We start from the raw sequence: 26,930 nt of genomic DNA, 5'->3' as shown, positions 1-26,930 counted from the left end.
AACCCCACGTAAGTTGTGAGTACTGTAAATAAATTTATCACTATATATTGGAAAATTTAGATAATTTTGGTAGTACAGTACTGATAAATTATAAATATTTCCTGCCCGATTTCCCTAGCGAAATAAAAACAATTATCGCTATATTGTAAAATAGGAAAATGTCGATAATTTTGGTAGCCGTCATATAAAAAAATAATTACATAAAGTCGCTATATATCCCAACCCTACTGTACCCGGAAAATTCCAGGAATGAGGGATATTTTTCCCGGTTCGAGATATGATGTAACTGGCAATTTCTGGAACTTCCAAGAACACAATCCGGTTACCTGGAAAATTCCGGGGATGAGGAATATTTTTCTGGGTTCGAGAGATAATGTAATGGGAAATTTCTAAGACTTCCGAGAACATTTTTCCGTTACCAAGATAATTCCGGAAATTCCTGGGATGAGGGATTTTTTTCCAGCTTTGAGAGAGTCGTCTCGTTACCCAGAAATCTCTCATTCCGGAAGAGCTCTGCACCAATTGTTCCGGCTAACGGGGATAACACTGCGAAAACACTATCAAACCCTTCAGGGTAATGACTAAGAAGTTTAAATTGTTTCTGTCCTACTTTAATTAAAACTTCAAATTGTATGTCTCAACTTCTCTCTTGAAATTAACACCTTATACACCACTAGACAAAATTTACTACTGTTTATCATATACAACTACCATAAAGTACTTACATCCAGTCCCATTAATTTAGTTCCTCTCTTGATTAAACGGCGCTCAGTCACACGCTCCAAGGGGAGATTATTGAGCTCCAGCCCATATACATGTCGAGCAAGCACACGGGTGAGGGTGTCCAGGGTTTTCTATGAAAAGCATCCAATTAATGGAGAGACCTTTGAAACATTATTGCCATTTTTAAAGTTATATGAGTCAATGAAAAGTGGGAAATACTATATCCAATTGTTTTAGTTGTCCTTTTATAATTTTTTTTAACCTCAAAACTTTTCTCACTTAATGCAGTGCCCAGAATCACGAGTGAATACACACACACATATATATTTTCCCTTCGCCAAGTCATTTATACTATGCTACTTCATTTCCACAACAGTGTCCAAATTTTGTGTTTCCCCAACACAATCAATTACTACACATAGGCACTAAGTTTGCAATTCTGCAAATAAAACAAAACTAATAATAAAAATAAAATATCTTTCTTTTTGTGTCAGTTTTCCATGAACCACTGTTTCACATGATTTTTTCTCTACCTTATCAAAAAAGCTCGGTCAACCTTCTAAAAATCCATTTCTCAAGATCTTCCTTTAACTACCTCTGTATCTATACTTTGCTAACTATCATTACTGTGCCATAAAAACCTCCACTAAACAGTCTAACACCTTGACAGTATACCTTCCTGTTGTACCTCACCACCCTACAGTGTACCTCACTCTCCTACAGTGTACATTAAACCATACCAAAGTTGATTCCTATGATAAGTGATAGATAAGTAAAATGTGCAAGCAACCTAAACAATGCAAACTTTGCATTCCTAAGTACTACAGTCATGTCTCTTTCATGTCTTCATAAATCATCTGTCTGAAATATCTGAAACTACATTTTTGATCTACCTGTATACTTTGTTCATCCATTCAAGATTATCAGTTCACACTATCATTTGAACCTATTGCCTTCTCAGTATTTTTCTTTTGCACAATCAATTTGTCATTATGTGTCAACTGTAAATTTTGAGCAACCTCACCCATTAAATGTTAAAAACTGTACAATTATTACACATTGACAAGCAAACTGTGATGTCTGTTCTCTCTCTCAACAGTTATGGGTCACTTACAAAGTACTGCACATATTAAAAGGTGGCTAGAGAGAATGAAGGAGAGTCAATGTCACCTTTGATGCCAGTCACTATAATATACAGTAGTGAGAAAGGGTTTGCAAGCACTAAAAAAGTTATTGTTCGAGGTTCTCGGCCAGAGTGACCACAAGACTGTGTGATACTCCTTGGTTGTCTCTAGTGATATTGGTGGATGAACAACAGTTTTAAACACATTTTGATAAAAACTGCATATACCTGTACAAGGTCCACCAAAGAATATCATAACTAGATACTGTGCCAACAAATATAGGAGAAATGCTGAGATGTTGCCAGCACAGTATTAAGTATCCAATATCATATTCATGAAGCTGCCATCTACTTTTTGAACAAAACAGAAGATATTACTTTTTATCACATTTGTGAGATAATACATGAGTGGTATTACTAATGTAAATGTAGTGCCATGCAGTGTAAAATATTATGGAATTCATATACAGTATATTGTATGTTACATAGAAGCAATTTTAACAGACTTTTTTATCAACTACTGTACCATAATTTTTTACTTGAAATATTCAAAGTAAATAATCTCTGTTTTATTACAAATGCCAAACACAGCCTATATACATTATATAAAACTTTAAGATTGCTTTAATGTACATGAATAGATGGAAAATGTACAAACCATTTCTGTAAATAACAGCTCTGCTTTGAAGTATAGAAAAATGTGAACCAAGACAATTTTTTTTTAGAGAATTAGTCTTAAAAGCCATTAGGATAGTTCTTACCGCCCACTCTTTGATGAGCTCATCCCAGTGGGTGAGGGAAGATAGGGTCAGCAGAAGTTGGTCCCAGAGTTCACCAGATATAGCAACACTCAAGTTGGCTTTAATCCACGATACAATTAGAGTCTAGAAGAAATAAAATCAAGCTATAAATTTCATAGGTTTAGGGTATTCAATAAAGACAAGTTGTCTTTCACAAAATATGAGGTAATGCCCATCTGATATCTTTAGTCCTCTAACATTTCTGCAGGAAATGAATCAAAGGTTAGAACAACCACAAAAAGAGGTTATGTACAGTCCTCAATACTTGCCACATTTTTGCCTAAGCTTTCCTCTTTTCCTTACTTTTCCTACAGACCCAGAGACAGGGTCATGAAAGTATTAGTACACTGCTAAAAAGGAGTCTTTGATTGTATCTAATAAAGCAGCAAAGTTCATACACATAAAACTAAAATCTTTGGAGTCAAGGCTTTACTCTATCATAAATAAAAAATATATTTTTTAAATACTACACTGTTTCTTATAAAAGTTATTTTGTTCACAAATTCATTCACAGATCCATGTGATCCTCCTCAGGAGCAAGGGGATAACTAGTGAACCAACTAACCTGGAAAAGAGCTGAAGCAAAGCGTCCCCCAAGGGAATCCTCTTTGTGCGTGGTGGGTCGTCCACATAAAGTTTGGGAAGTCACGTGAAGTAGCACCACTAATAGTTGTTCCCTGTGGTTAAATTGTTAGTAAATATACTCATTTAATAATATTACACATCTCACCCCTCTAAATACAAGTCTTGGTAAATTTACGATTCCTCTCTGGGGTTAATACTGAAAGAGTATTATGAACAATGCAACTACAGGCACCTGAAGCAACTACAATATCAAAGACCACATACCAATTGCAAATTTACAATAGATAGTAAAACTTATGTATTCTGTTTAATTATCCTACTTTTTCTCTTTTAAGAAGTGAAAAATAATAGTAGGAGTAGTATGAACTGTAAATGCCCCCACCAAAAATAGCAGGTAAACCAATACAAGTTACCTTCGAGAACATAGCCCTGACCAAACATGAGTCTAATAATAATAATAATAATAATAATAAACGGTTTATTAATAGAGTTGCAGCCGGTGGCTGAAAATATACAGACTTACATTTAATTTAGACATAATGATATAATATGCATTGAATACATTTACAGGGCTGTGCAGTACATAAATCAGGAGTTGTTTGTCTAATGAAGAAATGGGCGCTAGTTGATAATATTGTATCAGATTGCAAAATAAAACAACAGGCACAGCACTGTACTGTCTGAATCAAATCAATTTATGCATACCGGTATCTGAAATATAGCTGATGAAAAATGAATGGGCAAACATACAGAGTTGAAATCCCTGTGAAATAGGTACCAGCCAGACATACTGGATTGGACCGACAAACAAAATGACAATATATAGAAGAAATGATGTTTCACTTATGTAGCAAGTCTGAATAAAATGTATTCATGCACAGATGATAGATAACTATGTTATATTAGGCTTGGTTAACTTAGCCAGACTTGTGTTAGGTTGCAGTAAATATGAAGAAAAGAGCTCATGATAGTTCCTTAGAATGCTTGATGAATTATCTCACAAAATATCTCAACATGAACTTTAGGAGATACAATTAACAAATCTTTCAATTAATCACGCACACACACACTAATACAGTGGTCCCTCGGTTAACGAGCGCCTTGGTTAACGAGTTACCTTCCATAAGATTCTTAACTTCGGTTAACGAGCAATCCCTCGATTAACGAGGTTCTTATGAGCCGACCAGAACATGTTTTCGCTTGCATTTGGCGGTCCACCAGCTGTAGTATTAGTCTGCCAATACAGTAATCGGTTCTAGGGCTTAAATTCCTTACCATTTTAGCAAATATCAAGAAGTTTATACTATTCAATAATTTTAAAAGTTTAATATTAAATTTTTTAGTCATTTTAACAATTACGGTATTGAACATAATTGAAGGTAATGAAACTAGTTTTATGCTCGCCATCCAGCCTCTCAACACACCATACAGGCGTCAGTCTTTGTGTCTTTTCAGAGGAGGTAACATCTTGCTTGAGACTCTCTTCAACTAAATGCTTTTTTTCTGTGTTTGCAAGCAAATTATTGGTCATTCTGAAATTTATTTTACATATTGACAATATATAATGCAGTGCAGTGTTGACTTAAAGAAAATAATCTTGAATTACACCAAGAGAACTAAAATTTTATGGGTGAAATGGCGCCATGGGATGACTTCTCTTTCACCCCAATGCCTTCTCTTCTCCCTTCTCCTCCACCCCCATTCTAATTCCCATCATCATCATCATCATCATCATCATCCAGGAGCCTTCTACATACACACCTCAAAGTAAGTGTACTTTTCTACCATTTTTGTTGAATTTAGGCAATTTTCGGTGAGCTGGAACCAATTACTCAAAAACCCATTGAAACAATGGCTTCGGTTAACGAGTTTTTCGGTTAACGAGCAACCTTCTAGAACGGATTGTGCTCATTAACCGAGAGACCACTGTACACAATAAATAACAAATACCAATATGAAGATATACCATTACATTTGAACTTAGTTACCATGTTTTCTGTATATTCTAACAATAGCAAATTTGGTAACCGATCCATACAAACATTAAAACATAATAAGTAACATATGTAAACTTAGTTACCATGTTTTCTGCTCCATGCGGGTGTTCATGACCATGTACCGGTAAATATTCAACACATGTTTGCACACCTCTACTTGTTCATCCAGAAGACGAGGATAATCAGGTGAGACTTCTAAGAGGAAGACGTTTGCAGCGCTTGTTATGAAGATCTGAAGAACATTCTGTGGAAATGGTAGTCATAGCTAGGTGTACTTAACATTTTCCAGTCAAATGTTTTTGCATTGAATACATTTCTATGCATTATACTGAACAGTACTCTTAATAATATTGACTTCTCTATAATTTAAAATATATTCACATGAGTTGCCTTCTTAAATCAGGAATATATAACAACCAATCATATTTAATCAAATACAGTATGTAAACCCATCCCTACTATTTGGCAAAATTGTTAGAACCAAAAGCAAAAATAACCCTCTTCTCATTCACGCTTTTACAATTGCAACAGATGTGCTCTATAATGGTTTCTCCCTTCCATAATGTGGACCCAAGGTATCTACCAGGTTTATCTCTCTCACTTCACACAACTAAGTACCACCCATTACCAGCACAACCACTGTAGTGACATCTCTGTTAGCCGGAACAATTGATGCAGTGCACTTCCGGGAATGAGAGATTTCCGGGTAATGAGACGACTCTTTCAAAGCCAAAAAAAAAATTCCTCATCCCCGAAATATTTTGGGTACCAGGAAAATTTTCTCAGAATTCTCCAGAAAATGTGCCGCTTGGAAAATTGTTCCCAAAACCATAATTTTCTGGAAAATTATGGCTTTGGAAACGATTTTCCAAGAAAATGTCAATCCTGACTATCGGAGAGCTCCAGTTAAGAGGGATTCCGGCTTACAGAGATACTGTATTACTTTTGCAAATCAATGTTTATGGAATGGCCAAAATTAAAACGGGTTCACTGTAATCTATTTCCTTACACACCTGAAGTCCTGCCCTAATATGGATGTCCTTGTTAACTGCTCCAAGATAAGATTCATTGCGTAGGCGTCTCTGGCCATTATTTTCCTGTGCAACTGTTCCATCATCTCTCGGACTAGTTCCTCCTTCCAGTGGCTCCAACATAAAGGGTGGCATCTCTGGGGCCTAGAGTAAAGAGAATTATGTTAAGTTAACAATAAAAATGGTTTCTATATCACATAATTGTCATGGCCATCATCTAACTATTTTGCTTATATAATACATTAACAAAATATTAGAAGCAGGCAATAGGTGATTTAATTTACTTTTTTTTATAAATATTCTAGGTAATTTTTTAATGAGAAAGAAAAAAGAGGAAGTTTCTATTAATACCATGAAAATAGTACAAAATTTATCTCAGATTTTTCAATTTAAAATTAATGTCCAACACCGTAATATTTGAATATGTTAATTCAGGCATCACATACTAGGCAACCTTAAATCAATTTAATAAAATTATAAACCATAAAGCTAACAGTACACATACTGTAGAGATATCCATATCCTCATCCACACACTCCTACACAAAGGCCACAGAACACTTACATTCATCTGTATCCAATCTTTATATGTAAATATGACGGTCCTCATGATTGCTGCATAGCGGAAACAGAGGCACAGAGCCTGACGAAACAGTTCATGAATGAAGTTAATGTTCTCCCGTGATGAGAAGAATATGTCTCGTACCATTATCCCATCTTCACTTGATCCACCTTCATCACTGGAAAAGTTAATGAAGAAATCAGACAACTAATGCCAACAATAGAGCAATTTTTTCATCCTTACATCACCTCAGCATCAAATTTAATAATGAAGTACAGGGGGTCCTCAATGTGTGCAGGGTTACATTCCAGAAAAAGTTCACAAATTGAAATTGCACATGCAAAACTTGGATATAACAAAGAACCCCCTGTACAATACTTTAATTAATGACATTAATGATTTATAATCCATGTTCATGCAAGTTCTAAAATATGTTACATGTCTAGTACAGTACCTTCTGCCTTAACCAGGACAGACTTGTAGAGGGTATGAATTTTAATTATTTTTAACAAAATACTGTATACTGTACATGTTATTATTCTGAATTCATTGCAACCTTTAAGTAAGGATAGATCAAGGGGGCAAAGAAAACTAGGATATTAATGCAAGACAAGTGTGGACAGTGACAGGACAGAGTTCAAATAAAATATCAAATCACCAAGTAACTACAGGTACAAGATAATTATTGAACTGAAGATTAAGGAACAAACTGTTACAGAGGATTATCTACTACAGTACAGTACTTAAAACTGATTCCATAATACATATTGGCAGTGATAAATACAGTAAGTAATCATAAAAATTGGAATATGGCAAGTTAATTACACAGCACTTCACCATATATTTAACATTAACTGAAATTTTTAACAAATATTGCAATGACTTTTTCTTCTCTTTTTGCAAAGTACTGTACTGTACAATTGAAATTGCAAAACAAAACAAAAATATTCAGAAAATGTCCCTTACAGGAAAACAGCACAGTATACCATAATGTTTTTTCATGTCACTTACTGTACAGTACTATACAGTAAGTCCTCCTCCAACGGGAAAGTTAGGTTCCTCGCAAACGGCGTGTTCAGTGAATCCGCATTGGAAGAACTTATAATCATATGATAATACGTAATAGGATTGGGGGAATGTGGCCATTTAATTTATTCGATTATTATATAGATACTGTACATACTTTACAGTACAGTAGGGTCGGGATATATAGCGACTTTATATAAAGATTTTTTTATATCGTGGCTACCAAATTATCAACATTTTCCAATATATAGCAATAATTTGTTTTATTTTGCAAGGGAAATCAGGCAGGAAATATTTCAAATTTATCACGACTACCAAAATTATCGACATTTTCCAATATATAGCGATAAATTTCTTCACAGTAGACTCACAACTTGCGTGGGGTTATGTTCCTAGGATTGTATAAAGTCATAAACACTCCTAAAAATCCCCTAAATCGACCCAAAAATAAAAGTTGAAAAACTGTATAGTATTGTACTTAAAGAACTGTACTACTCTAAAAGACTAAAAAATTTATCTCATGTGCAAAATATATGTCTATATTCAAATTATTTGCTATCTTGCAAGGATTCCTGCAATGCAATTTATATTCTGCTAACTTTAGACTGCAATTCTCTGTCAAATTTAGTCACTTTTATTGGCCTCCAGAACCTAGCCCTATTTCCCCCATTGATTACATATGATAACATATCGCGATTTAGTATATAGCGAACATACTTGGACTCTATCTCGCGAAATATCCCAACCCTACTGTACCCACAAATGAAAAGCCTTAACTGTACTGTATTATATATGAACTAAAAATATATTAAAATACAACATAAAGACATATCCTTATATATCCTTATGATAAAAAGAAACTGTATGCATGAAATCCATTTCTTTCTTGCAAACTTAGCTGTCAGAGGTAGATAATTTAATGCGGAGCAAATGGTAATACGTTCTAGTCCTTAGTTACTCATCAAAAACAAACTAAAACTGCTACAATAAAAATAATACATGGCACATCATAAAAAACAATAGCACACATTTTATGTACAATAAATATCTCCTTCCACTATCAAACCACCCCCAAGATGATGCAGAGTGAGACTGTGGGCCACTGGCACTGGGCAACAGTTTGCCAGGGCATCACACTGGGAGAGACAAGAGGCTAGGCAGAGGCAACATTCCGTAGAAGTTTTATAATAGAAAATAGAAATTATGAGCTAAGCTTATTTAACTTGACTACCAGTGGATAAGAGGATAAAGAAAACTTATATCACTGGTGTGCGTTTAAAATGAAATAGGTCTAACTAGCTATGTCGCTAGATGCACTACTGACAAACCACTCAGTGACTCCACACATAAATTCACCTCCCATACAGAATATATGCTCTTCATTTTTCTTATTTTATAGTTTTAAATTAGATTTTCTAGTTATATTAGAGTATTCAAATGATTTTTCCACAACTTTTATAGTTTCATTACATGTAACAATGACAACATGTGAAGCAATCTCACAGGCCACAGTTGGCTGGAGATGTAAGTTATGTTTTGAGATACACACTCCTTTCTGATTGGATGAAAGAAAACAAACAACTATGGTGATGCATTCTTGTTGGAGTCCACTAGTTTTCTTTTTTCTTAATTTTAAGAAAAAAGGGGAGAGAAAACGAACTTCGTAATAAAAAGGCTGCACTCATGCCACTTTGTAACATACCAAGAACTTTAATTTTCTCTTCTAATATCATCACTCAGGGCTTTTCTTAACTACACCACCAAGTGAAGATCCTTTATGTTTAAAATCCATACTGTTTAAGGGATAGTTAAAAAAAAAAATTAAAAGTAGATCAACTCGGACAACAGCCATCAACATAACTCTGTATAGCTTACATGAGAGGGAGAAATCGGGGGCGAAGAAAGAGGAAGATGCAGGAGAGAGACAGATCAAGAAAGTATGAGAGTGCACACCCTGTACTGAGTCCACTCAAATTTTATAAATTGTGCAGTTAATTGGTCACACTTATTTTTACATGTAAAAACGAATCCGCACTGGAGAAATGTGCATTGGAGGAGGGCTTTCTGTATATCAACTGATTATTACAGTTATTACATATACTGTACAGTACTGTACTTTATCCTGTAAACAAAATCAAAGTAATGAAATGGCTGAATTTACTTGACATAAAATGCTGATGTAATGGAATCTTGATCACTGGTATTCCCTTCTGGTGCGTCACCATGACCAGAACGTCGACCGTCTTCCTCCCTGTCGAAGAAGCCAAGAACTGGTAAAGAACTACACTTTATTTTCAGATTCACAGATAAACTAAAAATAAAAAGCAATACATTTAGTAAAAATTCATAATAAACAAAAGTACTGTATATCTTATGAATTTTATTGGCAGAAAAAAAGAGTACAGTGCAGATCATAAAATACTGCTAAGATCTAATTTTAATAATATATATATATAAATATATATATGTGTGTGTGTGTGTGTGTGTGTGAGAAGAAATACTCTGGCAAGTTCAAATAAAAGATATATCAACCTTAACATAAAAGAAAGAAAAAAGTATAAAAGCAAATATTATCAAGTTAAAATTCAATAAAGTCTACAAATCAATTTGTCTTATATTCCACAAGGAATGCAGAGTCAGATCCTGGATTTCATTGGTAGGAAATGGAATGGAATGGAAATAAAGTCACAATTCTGGGTAGGAAAAAAGTCACATTTTACTTCAATACCATTGCAATTAAAGTATGAGACCAAGAGCATTTAAGGTGGTTGTTAATTGACAATGCAGTATATAAAATCCGCAGATTGACAACACCAAATTTCATGGCATTACAGTCAACCCTCGCTTTACGCGGTCCCACACTCCGCATTTCCACGTTTACGCGGTACCCTGCTGAAACCGGAATGCTCACATTCCGCGGTGCGTGTGCCCCTTTACGCGGAGAGCGGCTGGCGAGCCGCGCCATTTTTGGATCAAAACCTCCCGCCATCTCTCCCGCCATCTGCCATGTTGTGTAAGCGGTGCGAGCAGGGTGCGCACAAGGTCGCCCAGTCATCAAAACATTACCGAGTTCTTCACCCGCCACCCACCACAGCCGGCCCAAGTCAGTGATAGTGATAATTATAGTGAGGATACGGACTTATATGGACTTTGAGGGGTTTGACAAAGAGGCCCTGCAAGCCTCTGTGGTGGATAGTGATACAATTGATACAAGTGATACAGGTGAGGGCCAATAATCTGCCCTCTGCCTCGGAACCAACCCCCCATCCCCGTGCCCAGCCATCTTTTCTACTAATGTAAGTGTTAAAAAACCTAATATTATTGATATTTCTCTTAATTATTAATTGTGTGTGCATACCATCATAAAATTAAGAAGTTATTTTTACTACAACGTAGGTATTGTGTCTGAAAAAGTGGAGTTTGGGGGTCGGCCCAGTCTCTATTTCAATTAATCCCATATGTTATGTTGTTCACTTTACGCGTTTCTCACTTTCCGTGGTACCCTGTGGGTTGAATTAACCGCGTAAAGTGAGGGTTCACTGTACAGTAACCAAAAATTTTCTCATACTGCTGGACAGCAACCACTGGATCTTTTCTCACATTTCCACCACAACTTGGTTTTGTGAGTTGCATGCTTGGTATATTTGAACTCATTGTAGCAGATTTTTTACTATCAATAATTTACATGGCAGTAAACATTAATAATATTTACGATACTGTCTACAGGCAGCCCCCGGATTATGTACGAGTTCTGTTCCTATGAACGTTCTTAAGTAAAAATTGTACTCAAGTCAAACCACATACCTTATGTGCATACCATACTTACATAACAATGCTTAAAATCCCACTTTATCATAACCTAAGTCCTTATATATAACTAAAATTACTTAATTTAAGAGAAAAGAAGAAACAGAATGACAAAATACAGTAAATGAAACTAAAAAATAAGTCATCAGGTACATAAAATACTGTTCATAAGTTGGACGTACGCAACCCGGGGATCTCCTGTATACGGTTCCTCCGTAATTTTGACACAATGACGGTTTGACCTGAGTCAGTCAGTTGTTGCTAATTGCCTTACCAGTGATCATCATAATTCTCGGAATTGTCAAAGATATCATCTTTCTGTACCTCAATGGCATGGTGAGGGAGGGGCCCAGGGGTTGGAATCCTTTGGGTCACTTGTGATGGTCAAAGTCAACCTCAGGTGACTGTCAGGTTAGTAACTGACCATTGTGGAATTGTTAAGAAAAAAAACTTTATAAAAATTACATATTTCTGTCACTAGTTATACATTTACAGTGATATTTCCGTTAGCCGAAACAACTAGTGCAGTGCACTTCCGGGAATGAGAGATTTCCGGGTAATGAGACGACTCTCTCAAAGCCGGAAAAAAATCCCCCATTACCAGTACTCTCCAGTTAATGGAAAGATGTTCTCTGAAGTTCCAGAATGATGCATTATTTCAACTCCCAAAGCCAGAAAAAGACGTTTTTTTCTAAAAACCAGTTTTTGTGATATAGCCCAGAATGCGACGCCTAGCTTTAACCTAGGTATGTTCATGCCTAGCAATAACTAGCCAGGCCAACATATAGGCAATTAAAACATCTAATAATTACTTAATAAGTAATATTAGGAGGACACGTTGCTACCTGGCATTTATTTGCAATTCTCCCTCATCCCCGGAATTTTCCGGGTAACAGTAAAATATTCTCGGAAGTTCTGGAAATTGCGCTTTACATTATCTCTCAAACCCAGAAAAATATCCCTCATCCCCAGAATTTTACAGGTACCATAAAAGTTTTCATGGAATTTCCAGAAAATTACAGATTTTCATCTCTCAAACCCGGAATAAAAATCCCCCATACCCGGAATTTTCCGGGTACTGGAAAAATTTTCTTAGAATTTTCCAGAAAATTTACCCCTTGGAAAATAATTTCCAATGCCGGAATTTTCCTGAAAATTACGGCTTTGAGAATGATTTTCCGAGAAAATTTCAATTCCGGATATCAGAGAGTTACGGGTTTGAGGGAATCCGGCTAATGGAAATATTATTATATTAGATATCACACTTACTCAATAACTAGCCTCAAAAATGCAAACTCCTGTCACTTTATGTCTATAGCCTCCCAGCTTGGTGGTTCCTCTGAAATGTTGACAACTTTGCACAGACTGACTAAAAGCGGGTTGGCAGCTTAATGTAGAGATAAATTACCTGTACCTGATACTGCATTGGTCTTTTATCCTGGTATATGTTATACCGCTAGCCAGGAATGCGTATTACTGTAGTTGGTAAGGGCAAGTTGGTCTGGCACAATTTGACATTTGACCTGACAAGACTTAACGTGGAGTCAGGTGAGTCTTGGGAGAAGAGGCTCACTGGAGTGCAACAGAAAGTAGGCAACACATGTTAACAGAATGGTGCCATGCCAGGAAATATTTATGTTGTGGTTTGAGTCTTAAGTTTATGGATGAAGGGTACAAGTGAAGCAAATTATTTCAGGGTTTTTACTAGTGTTCTAACAAGCTCACTGCCTCCTGATGTAACCACCAGATCAGAGTCACAGCTTCCTCATAAATAAAATGGGTGGGTGGTGTTTACAGAATTTGCAATTAATTTAATGGAGAGTTACTGTCTCAGAACGTATATTACTTCCCTTGATAATTGACCTAAAACCCATAAAATGTAGTCACAGCTCACCCTACAGATGACACTGATTGTCCACTGCGCTGCGAGGTAGATATTACAAACTTCCGCACCCATTCGACAACTGCCACCTGGCACGTACCATAGGGGCTCAACCCTGGACTACTGCGCAGTTCTGGTAACTCTGAAAATTGAAGAAAAGCAAGGTTATATGACTTAATATAATGAAGATGAATAACTTGCCATATCTTCTAGTCTACATATTGACTCCTTTTTGAGTCTTCCACTTTTAACAGTTTCTGCTCTTCCTCTTAATAGGGTTACAAAGGCACTCTACTAAATACTAGTGGTCAAACACTCTATCAGAGATCAAACTATTTCCTTATTTCTTACCTACCTTATTCACCTAATGGCCACCCACTAAAGGTGGCCATGCCGAGGGATGGAGGTCGATGCCCAGCGTAGGATCCTTCCAGTGTTTTTGATAATTATTTTATTTTTTTCTAAACTCAGTACTGTTCTCAATTTGACAGATTGAGTTGGTAGATCATTCCATAGATCTACCAACCTCTGTGTGAAGAAATATTTCCTTATGTTCGTTCTGCATGTTAACTTGGCAAGTTTGTAGCTATGGCCTCTTGTGTTGGTGGTGCACAATGTTTCATATTGTTATGCACGGCATAGTTTTCAATACTTTTTTGACTGTACAACACACCCACTGATAAACCTTGGGCCACGTAGTCTGTTACCATTCAAGGAACATGAGTAATAAATTTTTCAAGCATGATTTTCTTTCAATGAAACTGTTGTGATGCATTGATAAGACTGGTGTCCCTCAGAATTTTCTCAAAAGTTTGCACAGATGGGATGTTAGGTTGATTGACCTGTAGTTTTCTGCTGCACTTTTTCTACACTTGTTGTATACTGGGGTGATGTTGGCTCACTTCCAGTCCTAGTGGAATGTAAATTTTATTTGCCATCTCCCCTATTACCTTGGTCCATGCTCCATCCACTCCAGGGCCTTTCAATTCTTTTGAGCTGGCTATTTTCCTTTTGATGATATCTTCTGTAACTGCTATCTCTCTTAATTCATTTTCCACCCCTAAGGTATCGGTTCTCTTAGGTACTGGCATACTATTCACTGTCTCTTGTGTGAATACTGATGCAAAGTATTCATTTAAAGCACCTGCTGTTTGTCTGTCATCCTCCAGGGACACCTTATTATTGTCCTTTAGAGGGTCAACAGTATCCTTGATTTTCATTTTATTCCTGGCATATACATAAAAAGACTTGAGATCTTTCTTAATATTTTTGGCTAGTTTTATCTCAAAGTGCCTTTAGACTGATCTAATTTTATGATTGCCCACACACATATAGGTCTACCCATCTGCTAATAACACCCCCTATATTGCTATTTCTAGCCTTCGACAAGTCATGTTTTACACGCATGTATTTTGGGCTCCTCTATTCAGTTCCATAAAATTTAGCTTGACTGCTCAAAGTTCTATTTTATAAAAAAGTAACTACTGTACAGTACAGTACTCTAAATGACTAAAGTTCATTTATTACATTACAAAAAGTATTCATACATGACTATCTTACCTAGATTTGGTTTATACAGAGAATTTGAAGAAATGAAGCTCGGGAAGATATGAGGCATATACCACATTCGGAACATATCAAACAGGTACGAAAATGACTTGCTGTGCTGTGTACGATCTTGCCATTCAACTCTTCGAACCTGGAGATCAAACAAATAAAACAAATAAACAAATAAAAAGGAATATTCATTAAGAATACAGGAAAGCCACCGATAACGACGGTTCTACCAACGACAATTCATATTTATGACCCTGGTTAATTTAGAGCCCAATTCAATTTACGACACTATTTTCTTCGTATTTACGATGAAAATGGAATAAAAAATAGAAAATATTACATTTTTATATAAATAATAATTAAATCCTGATATGTATTACTGCATACAAAAAAAAAAAAAAACGCCTTGCGCACAGAGGCTGCCGGGCTGGTGAGTGGTGACGCCAGCATCGCTAGTACAGTGTAAACAGTCGCAGCTTGGCGGGCCTCTTTGTTTTCACGCGTCTGAACAGGAAAAGGAGAAAAACTTTCTCAGGTTTCTTACGGCATTTTTGCGTCCCTATTCAACATAAGCAAGAACGCAAGTATTGGTAGTGCTGGTTCAAAAGCTAAAAGAAAGTGCATAAGCTTAGCCAAGAAACTAGATGTGTTAAAATGATATGAAAAGGGTGAGAGGTCTGTGAATATTATATGGAGCAAGCAATGAACATATTTTCTGAAGTGGATCCATTAACAGAACAAAGCATAAAATTCACAGGGACATGAAAAATGCAAATGGCCTTTACATAAAGATGTATAATGAGAAAAGAAAGCAGCTGTGCAAGGTTCTTTTGACAGCTTTATTATTTGTATGCGTAAACCATCAACTTCAGCTACACCATCAAATTCAGCATCATAAGCAGCTTCATCAACAACTTTAGGTTCATTAACAGTTTCAGCAACAGCTATGACATATTTATGGAACGCTACAGCCTCAGCGAGAGTTGAACCTGATAACATCGTTATCTGAGTAAAAACTCACACATCATCATTGGCTGTCCTTATGTTTGAGACTTTACCACCATTGGTGAGTAGAATTTTTGTTTTACATTCGTAAGTATTATTTAAAACATATATGAACAGTAAATAAGAGTTGTTTTCATATTCTTATGTAGAGAAATGACGCTATGTTTCCTTGAGTGCTCACGTATACGTTGGCATTCCCAATCCATCTCGCTTTATTTCTTTACCGTTATTGGTTAGCTACTTCTATTGTTCCATTTATTTACATTAAATAACATTACTTAAAACATATACAAGTACAGTATATTCATTTTTTTACATTAATTTTACTCCAGTTATAACCAGGGTCTTATTTTCTTCAGTTTCATATGTAGAACCATTGTCACGGGTGTAAACTAAAAAAAACAATGCCGTCTCGTCTCCTCTTGTGTGTTTTAATGTTCTACGTATTATTAATGAATTGTATTGTTCATTTCGCCTTTACAGGGTATAAAGATTAATGCAATCATATACATAGTCAGTAATAAACAATAATTAATCTTTTGTACAATGAAAGACAAAAGTCGTGTCATGAAATTTGCTGAAAACATATGCCGAAGGGCTAAACTTTTGGTGCGCTCTGCCTTGTGGTAGGGGGCCCACGAGTTATACAGTATTTAAATTCGGACAAAACTGCAACACGACTTTTGTCTTTGATTGTATATATTCTTAATAAGATAAATGATGCTATGTTTCGTTGAAGGCGCAAGTATATGCAGGCATTCCCAATCCATCTCGCCTTATTTCTTTGCCATTAGTGGTTAGCTACTTATATTGGTCCATTTATTAACATTAAATAACATTACTTAAAACATTTATTCATTATTTTACATTAATTTTACTACAGCTACAACCAGGGTTTTATTTTCTTCACTTCCTTATGTAGAACCGTCATCCCGGGTTTAAACATTAATGAAAACAATGGCGTCCCATCTCCTCTTGAGTGACCAAATTATTATTCATTTTTATTGTATAAGGTGCATTCATAAACATTATTTAAAGAAAATAATTTGCATTTTTCATTAATTTTATTGTTTGGGGGGAAAGGAGGGTAAAAAGCCACACAAAAGATATGAAAAGGTCACACTAGGGAACACATCTCATTATTATTGCTTTATTTTAATGGTAATGATTCACGATGCGATGATTCACCTTACACTGCAATACTGGAGGACACATTACCGTCGTTATTCGAGGCTTTACTGTACTATACAGGGTATATATATATATATATATATATATATATATATATATATATATATATATATATATATATATATATATATATATATATATATATATATATATATATATATATATATATATATATATATATTAATTACAATATATATATATACCCTGTATAGATTTGAGTCTTTGATATCAGATGGTAAGTGTATAAGTCCTTAACTTTTAATGATAAAATATTTTCTCAGTCTAACATATAAGGTTACATCAGCAGAGAGAGAGAGAGAAACTTACCTGTGTGACCATAAAGTCTAGGAGTGACCTGAGGAGGTAAGATGATAGATCATCTGGTGGTGTTTTCTCGGTGCTGGGGAGGGGGACGACCGGCGATGGTTCCAGGCACGTGACGCCCCCATAGCCCAGGTCAGGGGGTATGGCTGCAGGAGGGGGCACCGGGAATCCTGGTACCAGTAAGGCGAACATGCGATCCATCTCGGGGGTTTTTGACTCCCCAACTATCATGTACCAGATAACAAATAACCTGGAGATCAATAAGTCATTATTAAGTTACACAATTCTTACACCTTACATCCCCACCTAGTGAACAACTAAGTCTCTGAGTACTAAATGGAATTCGAAGGTTAAAGGCATTAATATCTTCCATCAGTGAGGCATTAATTTTAAGTTTAAAAGTTAAATAAAAAATAGTGATTATTCAAAAACCTGTTAACATAAAAACTTATCAATATACATAATTGTAAGAGCACACAGTAAAATGTAAATATCAAGTGACTATAACAGCATACTGCATAATAAAAAAAAATTATACAACAAATTTATAAAAATTTAAATTTGATACAAAAAGAGTAGCTCAAGAATATTACCGCATTGCATCTCGACGCAGCCGCACAATGTTTCCTGGGTGGAGAATCTTTTTGAATATATGTGTAAGGGCATTGCACTGCCATCGCTTTTCAAATCTTTCAGGTAAAAGGCAGAGGAGTCGATCCAAGACATACAGTGAGCATTCCAAGTCCTCTTTATGACTTTTCTGCACAGCAAATGTCCCTGAGAACCAAACAGTTTTACAAGATATGCAAATAAGGTTAAAAAAAGAAAGATTTCTTCCAACTCTAGCGATTACATCTTACATCACCCCTCCCTCAACCACCACACACAGAATCCAATTCATTTCTCTGGTTTAAAACTATAAACAAAGACCTTTTTCTTTCCACTAACATCAGTGGTGTTAAACTAATCTTTTCAGGATCTATGGGATTAAATAATGTTCTTTCTCAACTGAAAATTACCTATACTGAACAACATCCATTATAGTCAACCACAAGGAAGTGAGTCATTTTGAGTCAAATAAACATCTGCTTTGATTGTCATCTGCATCTATAACCTACCCAGGAGCAGATACACGAATATCAAAAGGGGGGAGAGGGGTTCCAAGAAGTTGTGGGTGGGGGATCATGGCGAGCACAGCAAGCCCACCCAGCTGGGGGGCCCTTTAAGCCCCCTCCCCCCCAAAAAAATTTATTTGAAATCTGACCAATATCATGGGCAATTTGAGGCCATTTTGAGGCCATGTGCACTTGATATTAGGAGATATTCTGAGGTCAATAGTAATAACTTTTTACAATACAAAAATGCCTGAGTACAATACTGCATTAAGGCAAATGTATTGGAATTTTCTGATGAAAAGGGGGGTGCAGACCCCCACGACCTCCCCTGCCCTGAGATTCCCTATACAGTACTTGTACTGCACAATACTGGTACATATCTATACTAATTCAATATGAACAAGAACAATATTTTACATAAATGAGTATCAATGAACTCCACCGACATTTGCTTATACCGTACAGTACTGTACTGTACAGTAGCAAAACAACTATCTGTGCATACTTTGTGGGAAACAATATTAGACCATGGATGATAAATTTTGGTATATGAGAGCTGTCACTAGTCACACATAAAATTTCAGAGAATATCGACCCCCACCTGCACAGATAGTTGTTTTAGCTACTGTACCTGAAACAAACAAACATTCATTTATCAGGGATTTATTAAAAACTTTTATGCATACAAGCAGATTGAAACAAAGTTGAAAATCTTTAGTTTATATGAAATTCTTCAACAGTTTCACCAGATATTCAGATATTCAAGTGAATATGCACACTTTATACCCTTGTACTGCACTGTATTTATTAACTTATAAAAGTTTAATGATCCACTGCCACTGAGAGGAAATTCTCCTTACCCTTTTGCTTTAGATTTCCTTCAAAAGTGATGAATGCCTCATAGAAAACATGAAAAACAGGGCTGTAGTTTACATCTAGGAAAGACTTCAACTCCCCAGCATCTGTATTATCTGGAGGAGATAAAAATTGTGATTAGAGAACTTAACCAACAAACATAGGAAAACACAAATGACATCAACATTTTTGGGCCATTTTCTATACAAAGCCAGTATCTGTGGACTGTAATTTTAATAGTATGCAAAAAATTGTCACAAGAAAAAAATATTTTGAAAATGCCTATGGTTTTACCTATAAAGTTGAGAATGCTATAACGAACGAAACTCCTACAACAATTTTTTTTTTTACTAATTTATTGTTTTTTTATTACAAGTATTAATGATATTTTTTATTTCAGGGGTTTAGATGCATATTTATGCACTTTTTTAAATTTTTACAATTTTATATTATATTTTTCAGTGTTAAGCGGTTGTATTTGGGGGCCTGGAACGGATTAATCCTATAACAAACGAATGCTATAACGAACAAGGTTCTCGAACCAATTAGATTCGTTATAGCATACCCCACTGTATTTGTTGACTGACCCTATTCAAACTCCATATCGCCTGCTTAATGATGGAACCCTAAACCAACATCAGGGATTCTCACATACTGTACACTTACATGAGGTCCAGAAATTCTATTCTCCATAAAACTTTGGAATGAAAAAAAGCCTCATCTAAAACTGCTCAGTCCTTAAAGCTGAATTACATTCTGCTTAACATTTCAGTCAGAGAACTCTACACATATACTGTATACAGATCCAGTTATTCATTATTAGAACTCTTTTATAAAATATTATAGAAGTATTGCTGATACATACAGTATTTCTATACATAGAAATGTAGATGATTATATTGTGTTTATGTAACAGATCCTAAAAATTATTTAATTTGGGGAGAATCTTAAAAATTCAAGTTTCTTAAAAATTCCAGCTTGTTAAGAAATGAAAAGTAAACTACTATACAGTATTTAGTTGTGCTAATGACCCTTAAAATAATTCACCTCTTTTCAATCACTACCATGACTGCAAAAAAATATTGATCCCCTCTGCATAATTAGCTGTGTTTATATACTGTACAAGGTTTCACCGAGTCTCAACCTTGATATTTTTTTTTTTTATTTATGGCTCTTTATTTTTCTTCTTATTATTATTATTATTCATATTTAAAAAATTATTATTATTATTATTATTATTTTTCTTTATTATAATTGTTATTTATTTTATATTTTTATTAATTTTATTACTATTATTATTATTATCATCATCATCATCAACATAATTATTATTATTATTTTATTATATTTTCGCCCCCAGGCCTTGATGTGGGTCATTAAAAATTACATGTTCCCGGGGGGGCTAATGCCCTTAGAAAAAATATATATATATACTCCTGTATATATATATTTGGCTTGAACTTGGATATTCCAATATTTTAAAATATTTTTTACTTATATTACTCAACTTTAACCGCACATATTCCTTCTACTTAATAGCCCAGACCACTAGCAGAATTGAATTCAGAAACTACGATATTAAGGATATATTTTTGGAATGTGCCGATTTTTTCACTATAAAGATGAGCAAAAAGATTCTGATAAAATTTTGTAACAGCACACAACCCTCACTTACAATTTGACCAAAAGCTTCAAATTTGTCCTTTTTTTAAATCTGGGTATGATACGTGGCATAACCAGAAGGTAATAAAGTAAATTTCATTCCATAAAAAAATATGTTAAATGTGTAGTTTTGCTATATCCAGCATCCTTTAGTTTTACCTGAAATATTAAAAGATTATTATATTTGATTAGGTTTGTTTGATTCTATTCTTCTGTCACCATTAACTGTGAGCCCAGAAACTACATCGATGCTATCTATTTCCTAGGTACAGGATACAGGTTCGGCAGCTGTATGCAAAACGTTGATGTCGATTGGTACAGCTACCTAATTTGCATGCATGGGCAGACTATACAATGATAGATACGGTCTGACTATTCTAACCCAACCTAACATAACCTAACCTGACCATACCATTAACAACACAGTCCATCAATACAGCTGCCAGACCTATATCTAATGTGATATTTGGCATATGGCTGCCATACCTGTATCCACTACATATTTCTTACTCATCGTGTTCCTTAATTAGTAAGAGTCACTTTAACTCTACAGCATAAGGTTGAGTAATTAAAGGTTACCAATCATATTTCATTTTTGTCTTGCCTGTGAAATCATGATGTTTGGTAAACAAGAATTGATGGCAACCACTTAATAATAAAAGCTACTGGATGTACCTTTAAACTACTGTCAAGCCATGACACTCATGACCAGGCCTTTAAAGACAACCAAAATAATATTACGTTCCCATGAATTAATCACGACTGTCTATGCCTGACGCTTGTTTCCAACAGGAGGCGTCCGGAGCCTAAATATCATGTACTGGAGTATTTTAAAGGGCACTACCATACACCCTTATACTTAAGGCAAAATAAAATGATAGAATTAAAGAGATAATATTAAACTCTCACCCAACACAGTCCGCAGATGCTTCAGACGGGTGGGCGTATCTCGCTTAATGTCCAGACATTTACTTAGACTCTTCTTCACGTCCGACGATGTGGCGTTCTTCTTGAACATGTTTCAATGTTCATAGTAGGTGTTGGTGGTCATGAAGGTCGCAGGAACCACCCAAACTGAAAGATGACCCAAAATACGCGATAATCATCCAGCACAACAAAGGTTCACAAACACTTGGCTCGAATAGGTACTCCGACCATTCACAATAATTTTACATTTTTACTAACAAAATGCAAAAACTTTATTATTACATTGATTAATGTGAATGCTTAATATATATTATTATAAATTATTTAAAGTAATTATCAGTATATATAATTATATTATGATTATTGACACTGACGGGGAGTTGTCAAATGCGCCTTTGATGTCTCTGCGACGAGACGTATACGGCATCACAAAACAGGTTGTGACATACTGTAGTCTTTACTTACAAGTTAATTCCTTGTATAGATACCACGACATTTCACATTTATCATATATACCTGAAACATACTAAATACAACATGAAATGATTTAACATTTCGTGTGACTCAGATGAAATAAGTAAAAGTAGAACTCGGAGAAAACAATCAGCAAAGAAATTAGTCAGAAAATACACCAGTTGCAATTGTCATCTATTTCGTGATTTTTCCCTAAAAGAAGATACCATCATATATTGTTGTAATAATTTCATTATATGAAAATATTTTTGGACATTTACATTTACATCATTTCTTATTTTGCATGTATTCAAGTCAATTGTAATGCGTTTAGTTATTCTGTAGTAAGGGTATTGTAGGAACGTCCACTACAGTATGTAATGTAAATTAGAAATGTACTGTATTAGCTCCTTCCAATATCAATTTATGTCTTAGTACTGACAACAATTCAGTTTTGTACATTTACAAAATTACAAACCACATCAAATTTGCATAAATATAGAGTGTGTATGTGAGATTTAATTATGCATAGACTAATTGTCTCTCAAATCATCCACAAATCTACAGATCCTTCGATATTAAAATTATGTTCTCGATCTCCCGACACTCATCTAAAATCATCCAATGACAAGTTTTCCATTGGAAATTTTTATTAGTCTTTAATAATACTGTATTGACATTTTGTCATGTACAGTGTTGGTCAAGTCTGGTCTTGAAAGAGCTTACATTCGGTGCCGTCACAACACTTTCTGGCAGATTGTTCCAAGAATTCACAACCCTCACTCCGAAAAAGTTTGCCCTCACAGTTTTCTGGACCTGAGGCTTCTTCAATCTCGAGCTGTGACCCCTTGTGGGGCGAGCGTCCGCCAGCTCCAAGTAAGGACACTTGACTGAGTAGTGCCCCTTGAGAGGCTTATATACCTCAGTTAGGTCGCCCCTTGCCCGTCTGTAGTATAAGCTAAGCAAGTTCAGGCGCTCCAATCTCTCAGGGTAGTTGAAGTGCCGAAGCGCAGGCACCAATCTGGTGACCCTACTTTGAACATTTTCAACTAACTAACAGTCCCTAGTATATCTCGGGGACCAGACGGGGTGACAGTACTCCAGATGGGGAAGCACTTCACTCTTGAAGATCGTTACGATATCTGAACGACCTTCTTATATGACTTAATAATTTATTTGCCCGATTTACCTTCTTCTCGCAATGGCCGGAGAACTTCAGCTCATTGTCAACATACACATCTAGGTCCTTCCCACATTCGGTCTCTAATAGTGCAGTTTCTTCATCCCGTTGGGACATATGATACGCCTCCTTACCGTTGGTACGCCCCGGGTGCATCCTCTTACACTTCGTGACACTAAATCTCAGCAGCCATTTCTTCTACCATTCTTGGAGCTCACAGAGATCCTTCTGCAGCTTTTCACAGCCCGCTTGGTTCTTGATTTCCAGGCTTCTATTTAGTCACCTCTTGCCCACTTATAGTATAAGCTAGGTAACTTGATACAATATGGTTCAAGAATTTTTCCTTTTCAGAGATTTATAATTTATTGTCCCCGCCATATCAACCAAGACCCTGATTCTTGGAGTTTAGTTAGATAGATAGATAGATAGTTAGATATTCAGTAAAATGTTGATTATTCAAATATACTGAGGGCCTTAGACTTCACAACCCTTCAGATCTCATTGGAACATTCAAAATCTCGAAAGGGGTGGCAAACAGGAACCCAGGCCATTTTTTTGTGATGTCAAACACCACCAACACGAGGGGATATAACTACAAGCTCGCCAAGTTATCACACAGAACGAATATAAGGAAATACTTCTCCAGACAGAGGATGGGAGATGTATGGAACAGTCTCCCAACTCAATTTGTGGAATCAAGAACAGTACTGGGCTTCAAAATAGCCCTTGGTAAAATTATCAAGAACAATGGAGGGATCCTACTCAGGACACTGACCTTCCCTCGACGTGGCCGCCTCTAGTGGGTGGCCGATGGGTAAATAAGGTACGGGATAAACAGGGTTATAATTAATCAGTGTGTTTAAAGAGATTACAAACACTGGCATAGATTTTTGTGATCGATGGGAGGAGTGACTTCCAGTACTTATTTTATATAATTTTGAGCACCAGAGGTACACAGCAATATTTTGCAACACGATAATTCTTTAGACATAAATTTATATTTCTGTAACTGCAACACAATGATTCTTCAAGTATATTATGTACATTATTAAAAGATGATTTTAGTAGCAATTAAAGTATGAAGGCATATGCATTTTTTTAAAGTTTATTACAAATTTACTCTTTACAAGAAACCCTTGTTCTCATTGAGCGGGTATTCTGTTACAGACGAAGACAGGGAGTAGGAGGCGAAGAAGATAATATCCACACAGAGTGACAGATAAAACTAAACAAATTTCCTACTCCCGCTATCATGTAGTGTTATCATGAAAAAAAAATCTTATTCTGAATTACATGAATTGTAGGGGTGATTATATAAGCCATCCCCTCCAACATGAGTGCAGGAGAGAATGTGTCCCGGCCCCATAATCCACACACATGAATACAAGTATACACTGTACGTACACATATACAATGCAGATATATAAATGATGTACACTCCAGTACATAGCGGAGGTATACAATGTTCATAGGCAGTTTAGTTATACAATCGAAATACATAAACACTGCGAGTACAGTATACAAATAATGTGTATAGACCGAGTATAACCAACAAAGCCATCAGAGGCTTATTACCTTTACAATACTCTAGATCAGTGGTTCTCAACCTTGTTTGCCCCATGCAACCCTTTCACCATATGTCAGAATGTCATTCCCCCCTCCTTTCCAAGATTGTCTGCCTCAAAAAGTGCATTCCAAATAATATGCATATAATACTGAAAATCCTTTATTTTTTCCATATTAGTATCAGTTTCCCCGAAAACCTGAGGGGGGAAATTACCCCCTGGTTGAGAACCCCTGCTCTAGATGTATGTGAGAACCATCTGATTGGCTTACTTAAGTTGCTACACAAATCAGCGTTGCCCAATGATGTAAACTGTAAATAATGGACCTAAGACTGTATCATAATTATGTAACGATAAATGTGTTTTCTTACTCCTAGTTCAGTACAATAAAATAAATCTTAGGACTGAACACCCTAACGTAACGTAACGTAACGAAACGTAATCTCCCCCCCCCCATTATTCATTTGGGTGTTTAATCAACAGGTGAAATAAGCGGGGATTCCTATTCTTTACGAGATTCACAAAGAGCACATGAATTATTAAGACTCAGCTGGAGTTCAGTTTCATGTAATCATAGTAAAGATGTGACTAACTGGTGTGTGTCTGGCTGAGCTACTTTTTTTTTATAATTGTTAAGAAACTTTGAGGATCATATGAAGATTACCACCCCAACTGGTGATTTAACATCCTAACAATAAACTAACCAAACCTAACTTAACTTAACCTAATCTAACCTAACCTAACTCCCTGGTAGTGTTACAATGTGCAGTCATTAAGAGAAATAAAGTTGGGTTGCTATTATTCATTTGATCCGGTTTTGACTTCCAATAAATTGTTCACAACAGTACCGAGGACAACATCACAATACAGATAAGAATTCTCGGACTATGACAGTTAATCAGTATATAATAGAAGACCCAACATAACTGAAGTGGTACATTTCATGGGCAGACCTGAAGAACGTCGTATTTTTAAGCAGAAACACCCTGCACGTATAACAATATTGCTGACAATCACAATATATATTATGTATTTATAAGATTGGCTCATGGGTATACATATTTTAAGCCTTATGTTTAGTGTAAATCGCCACAAACTTTCTTCACCCTTTGGCAATATGGCGGGCTGTGTTGCTACGAATGTTGTCACTCCCATCATAATCCTCGTGAATCATACACTTGTAATCATACGCCTGTAGTCACACATCTACCAGTGTATTTACTTCAGTGTCTAATGTTTTTGCAGTGAGGAATATCTGACACTACATACCTACAAACACATCTTTAGAGTATACTAATTGACATACTGTACCACTTACATATTATGACTGTACAGTATACATTAAGGCGTAAGAGAAAGCATACTTACACTACAAATAGGTACGTTCTGCTACACCGTATAAACACTAATGGAGTAGCAATGACTATCTATATATACTATACAAGATGTATTGTCCAGTATTCAACATCAATGGGGTTTAGAAAATGCCTTCCCCGTTTCTCACTACCTACACACACAGTCCTCCCTGGTAACCAAATTTAAGAGAGAATTTGAGTTTTGT

At 35.7% G+C, this 26,930-nt stretch overlaps 1 protein-coding gene across 5 annotated transcripts in view; it reads right to left on the bottom strand.

The window, feature by feature from the left end:
* Nucleotides 1–22,374, bottom strand: part of LOC121880416 (ral GTPase-activating protein subunit alpha-2-like) — a 66,770-nt gene extending 44,396 nt beyond the window's left edge. For all 5 annotated transcript variants that reach the window (XM_042387610.1, XM_042387609.1, XM_042387612.1 and 2 more), the window contains exons 1-13: nt 22,154–22,374; nt 19,588–19,698; nt 18,206–18,389; nt 17,616–17,862; nt 15,096–15,234; nt 13,548–13,677; nt 10,008–10,097; nt 6,824–6,998; nt 6,242–6,403; nt 5,312–5,472; nt 3,212–3,323; nt 2,608–2,730; nt 726–854 (exon numbers count right to left, since the gene is read on the bottom strand). In XM_042387610.1, the coding sequence (XP_042243544.1) occupies nt 726–854; nt 2,608–2,730; nt 3,212–3,323; nt 5,312–5,472; nt 6,242–6,403; nt 6,824–6,998; nt 10,008–10,097; nt 13,548–13,677; nt 15,096–15,234; nt 17,616–17,862; nt 18,206–18,389; nt 19,588–19,698; nt 22,154–22,262 (1,872 nt within the window). In that variant the 5' untranslated portion in view covers nt 22,263–22,374. The remainder of the gene's footprint in view (nt 1–725; nt 855–2,607; nt 2,731–3,211; nt 3,324–5,311; nt 5,473–6,241; nt 6,404–6,823; nt 6,999–10,007; nt 10,098–13,547; nt 13,678–15,095; nt 15,235–17,615; nt 17,863–18,205; nt 18,390–19,587; nt 19,699–22,153) is intronic.
* Nucleotides 22,375–26,930: the final 4,556 nt, after the last annotated feature.

This window comes from Homarus americanus, unplaced genomic scaffold (assembly GCF_018991925.1).
Source record: "Homarus americanus isolate GMGI-L3 unplaced genomic scaffold, GMGI_Hamer_2.0 scaffold50165, whole genome shotgun sequence".
NCBI lineage: Eukaryota > Metazoa > Arthropoda > Malacostraca > Decapoda > Nephropidae > Homarus > Homarus americanus.
This window is presented reverse-complemented; position numbering and strand designations above follow the sequence as displayed.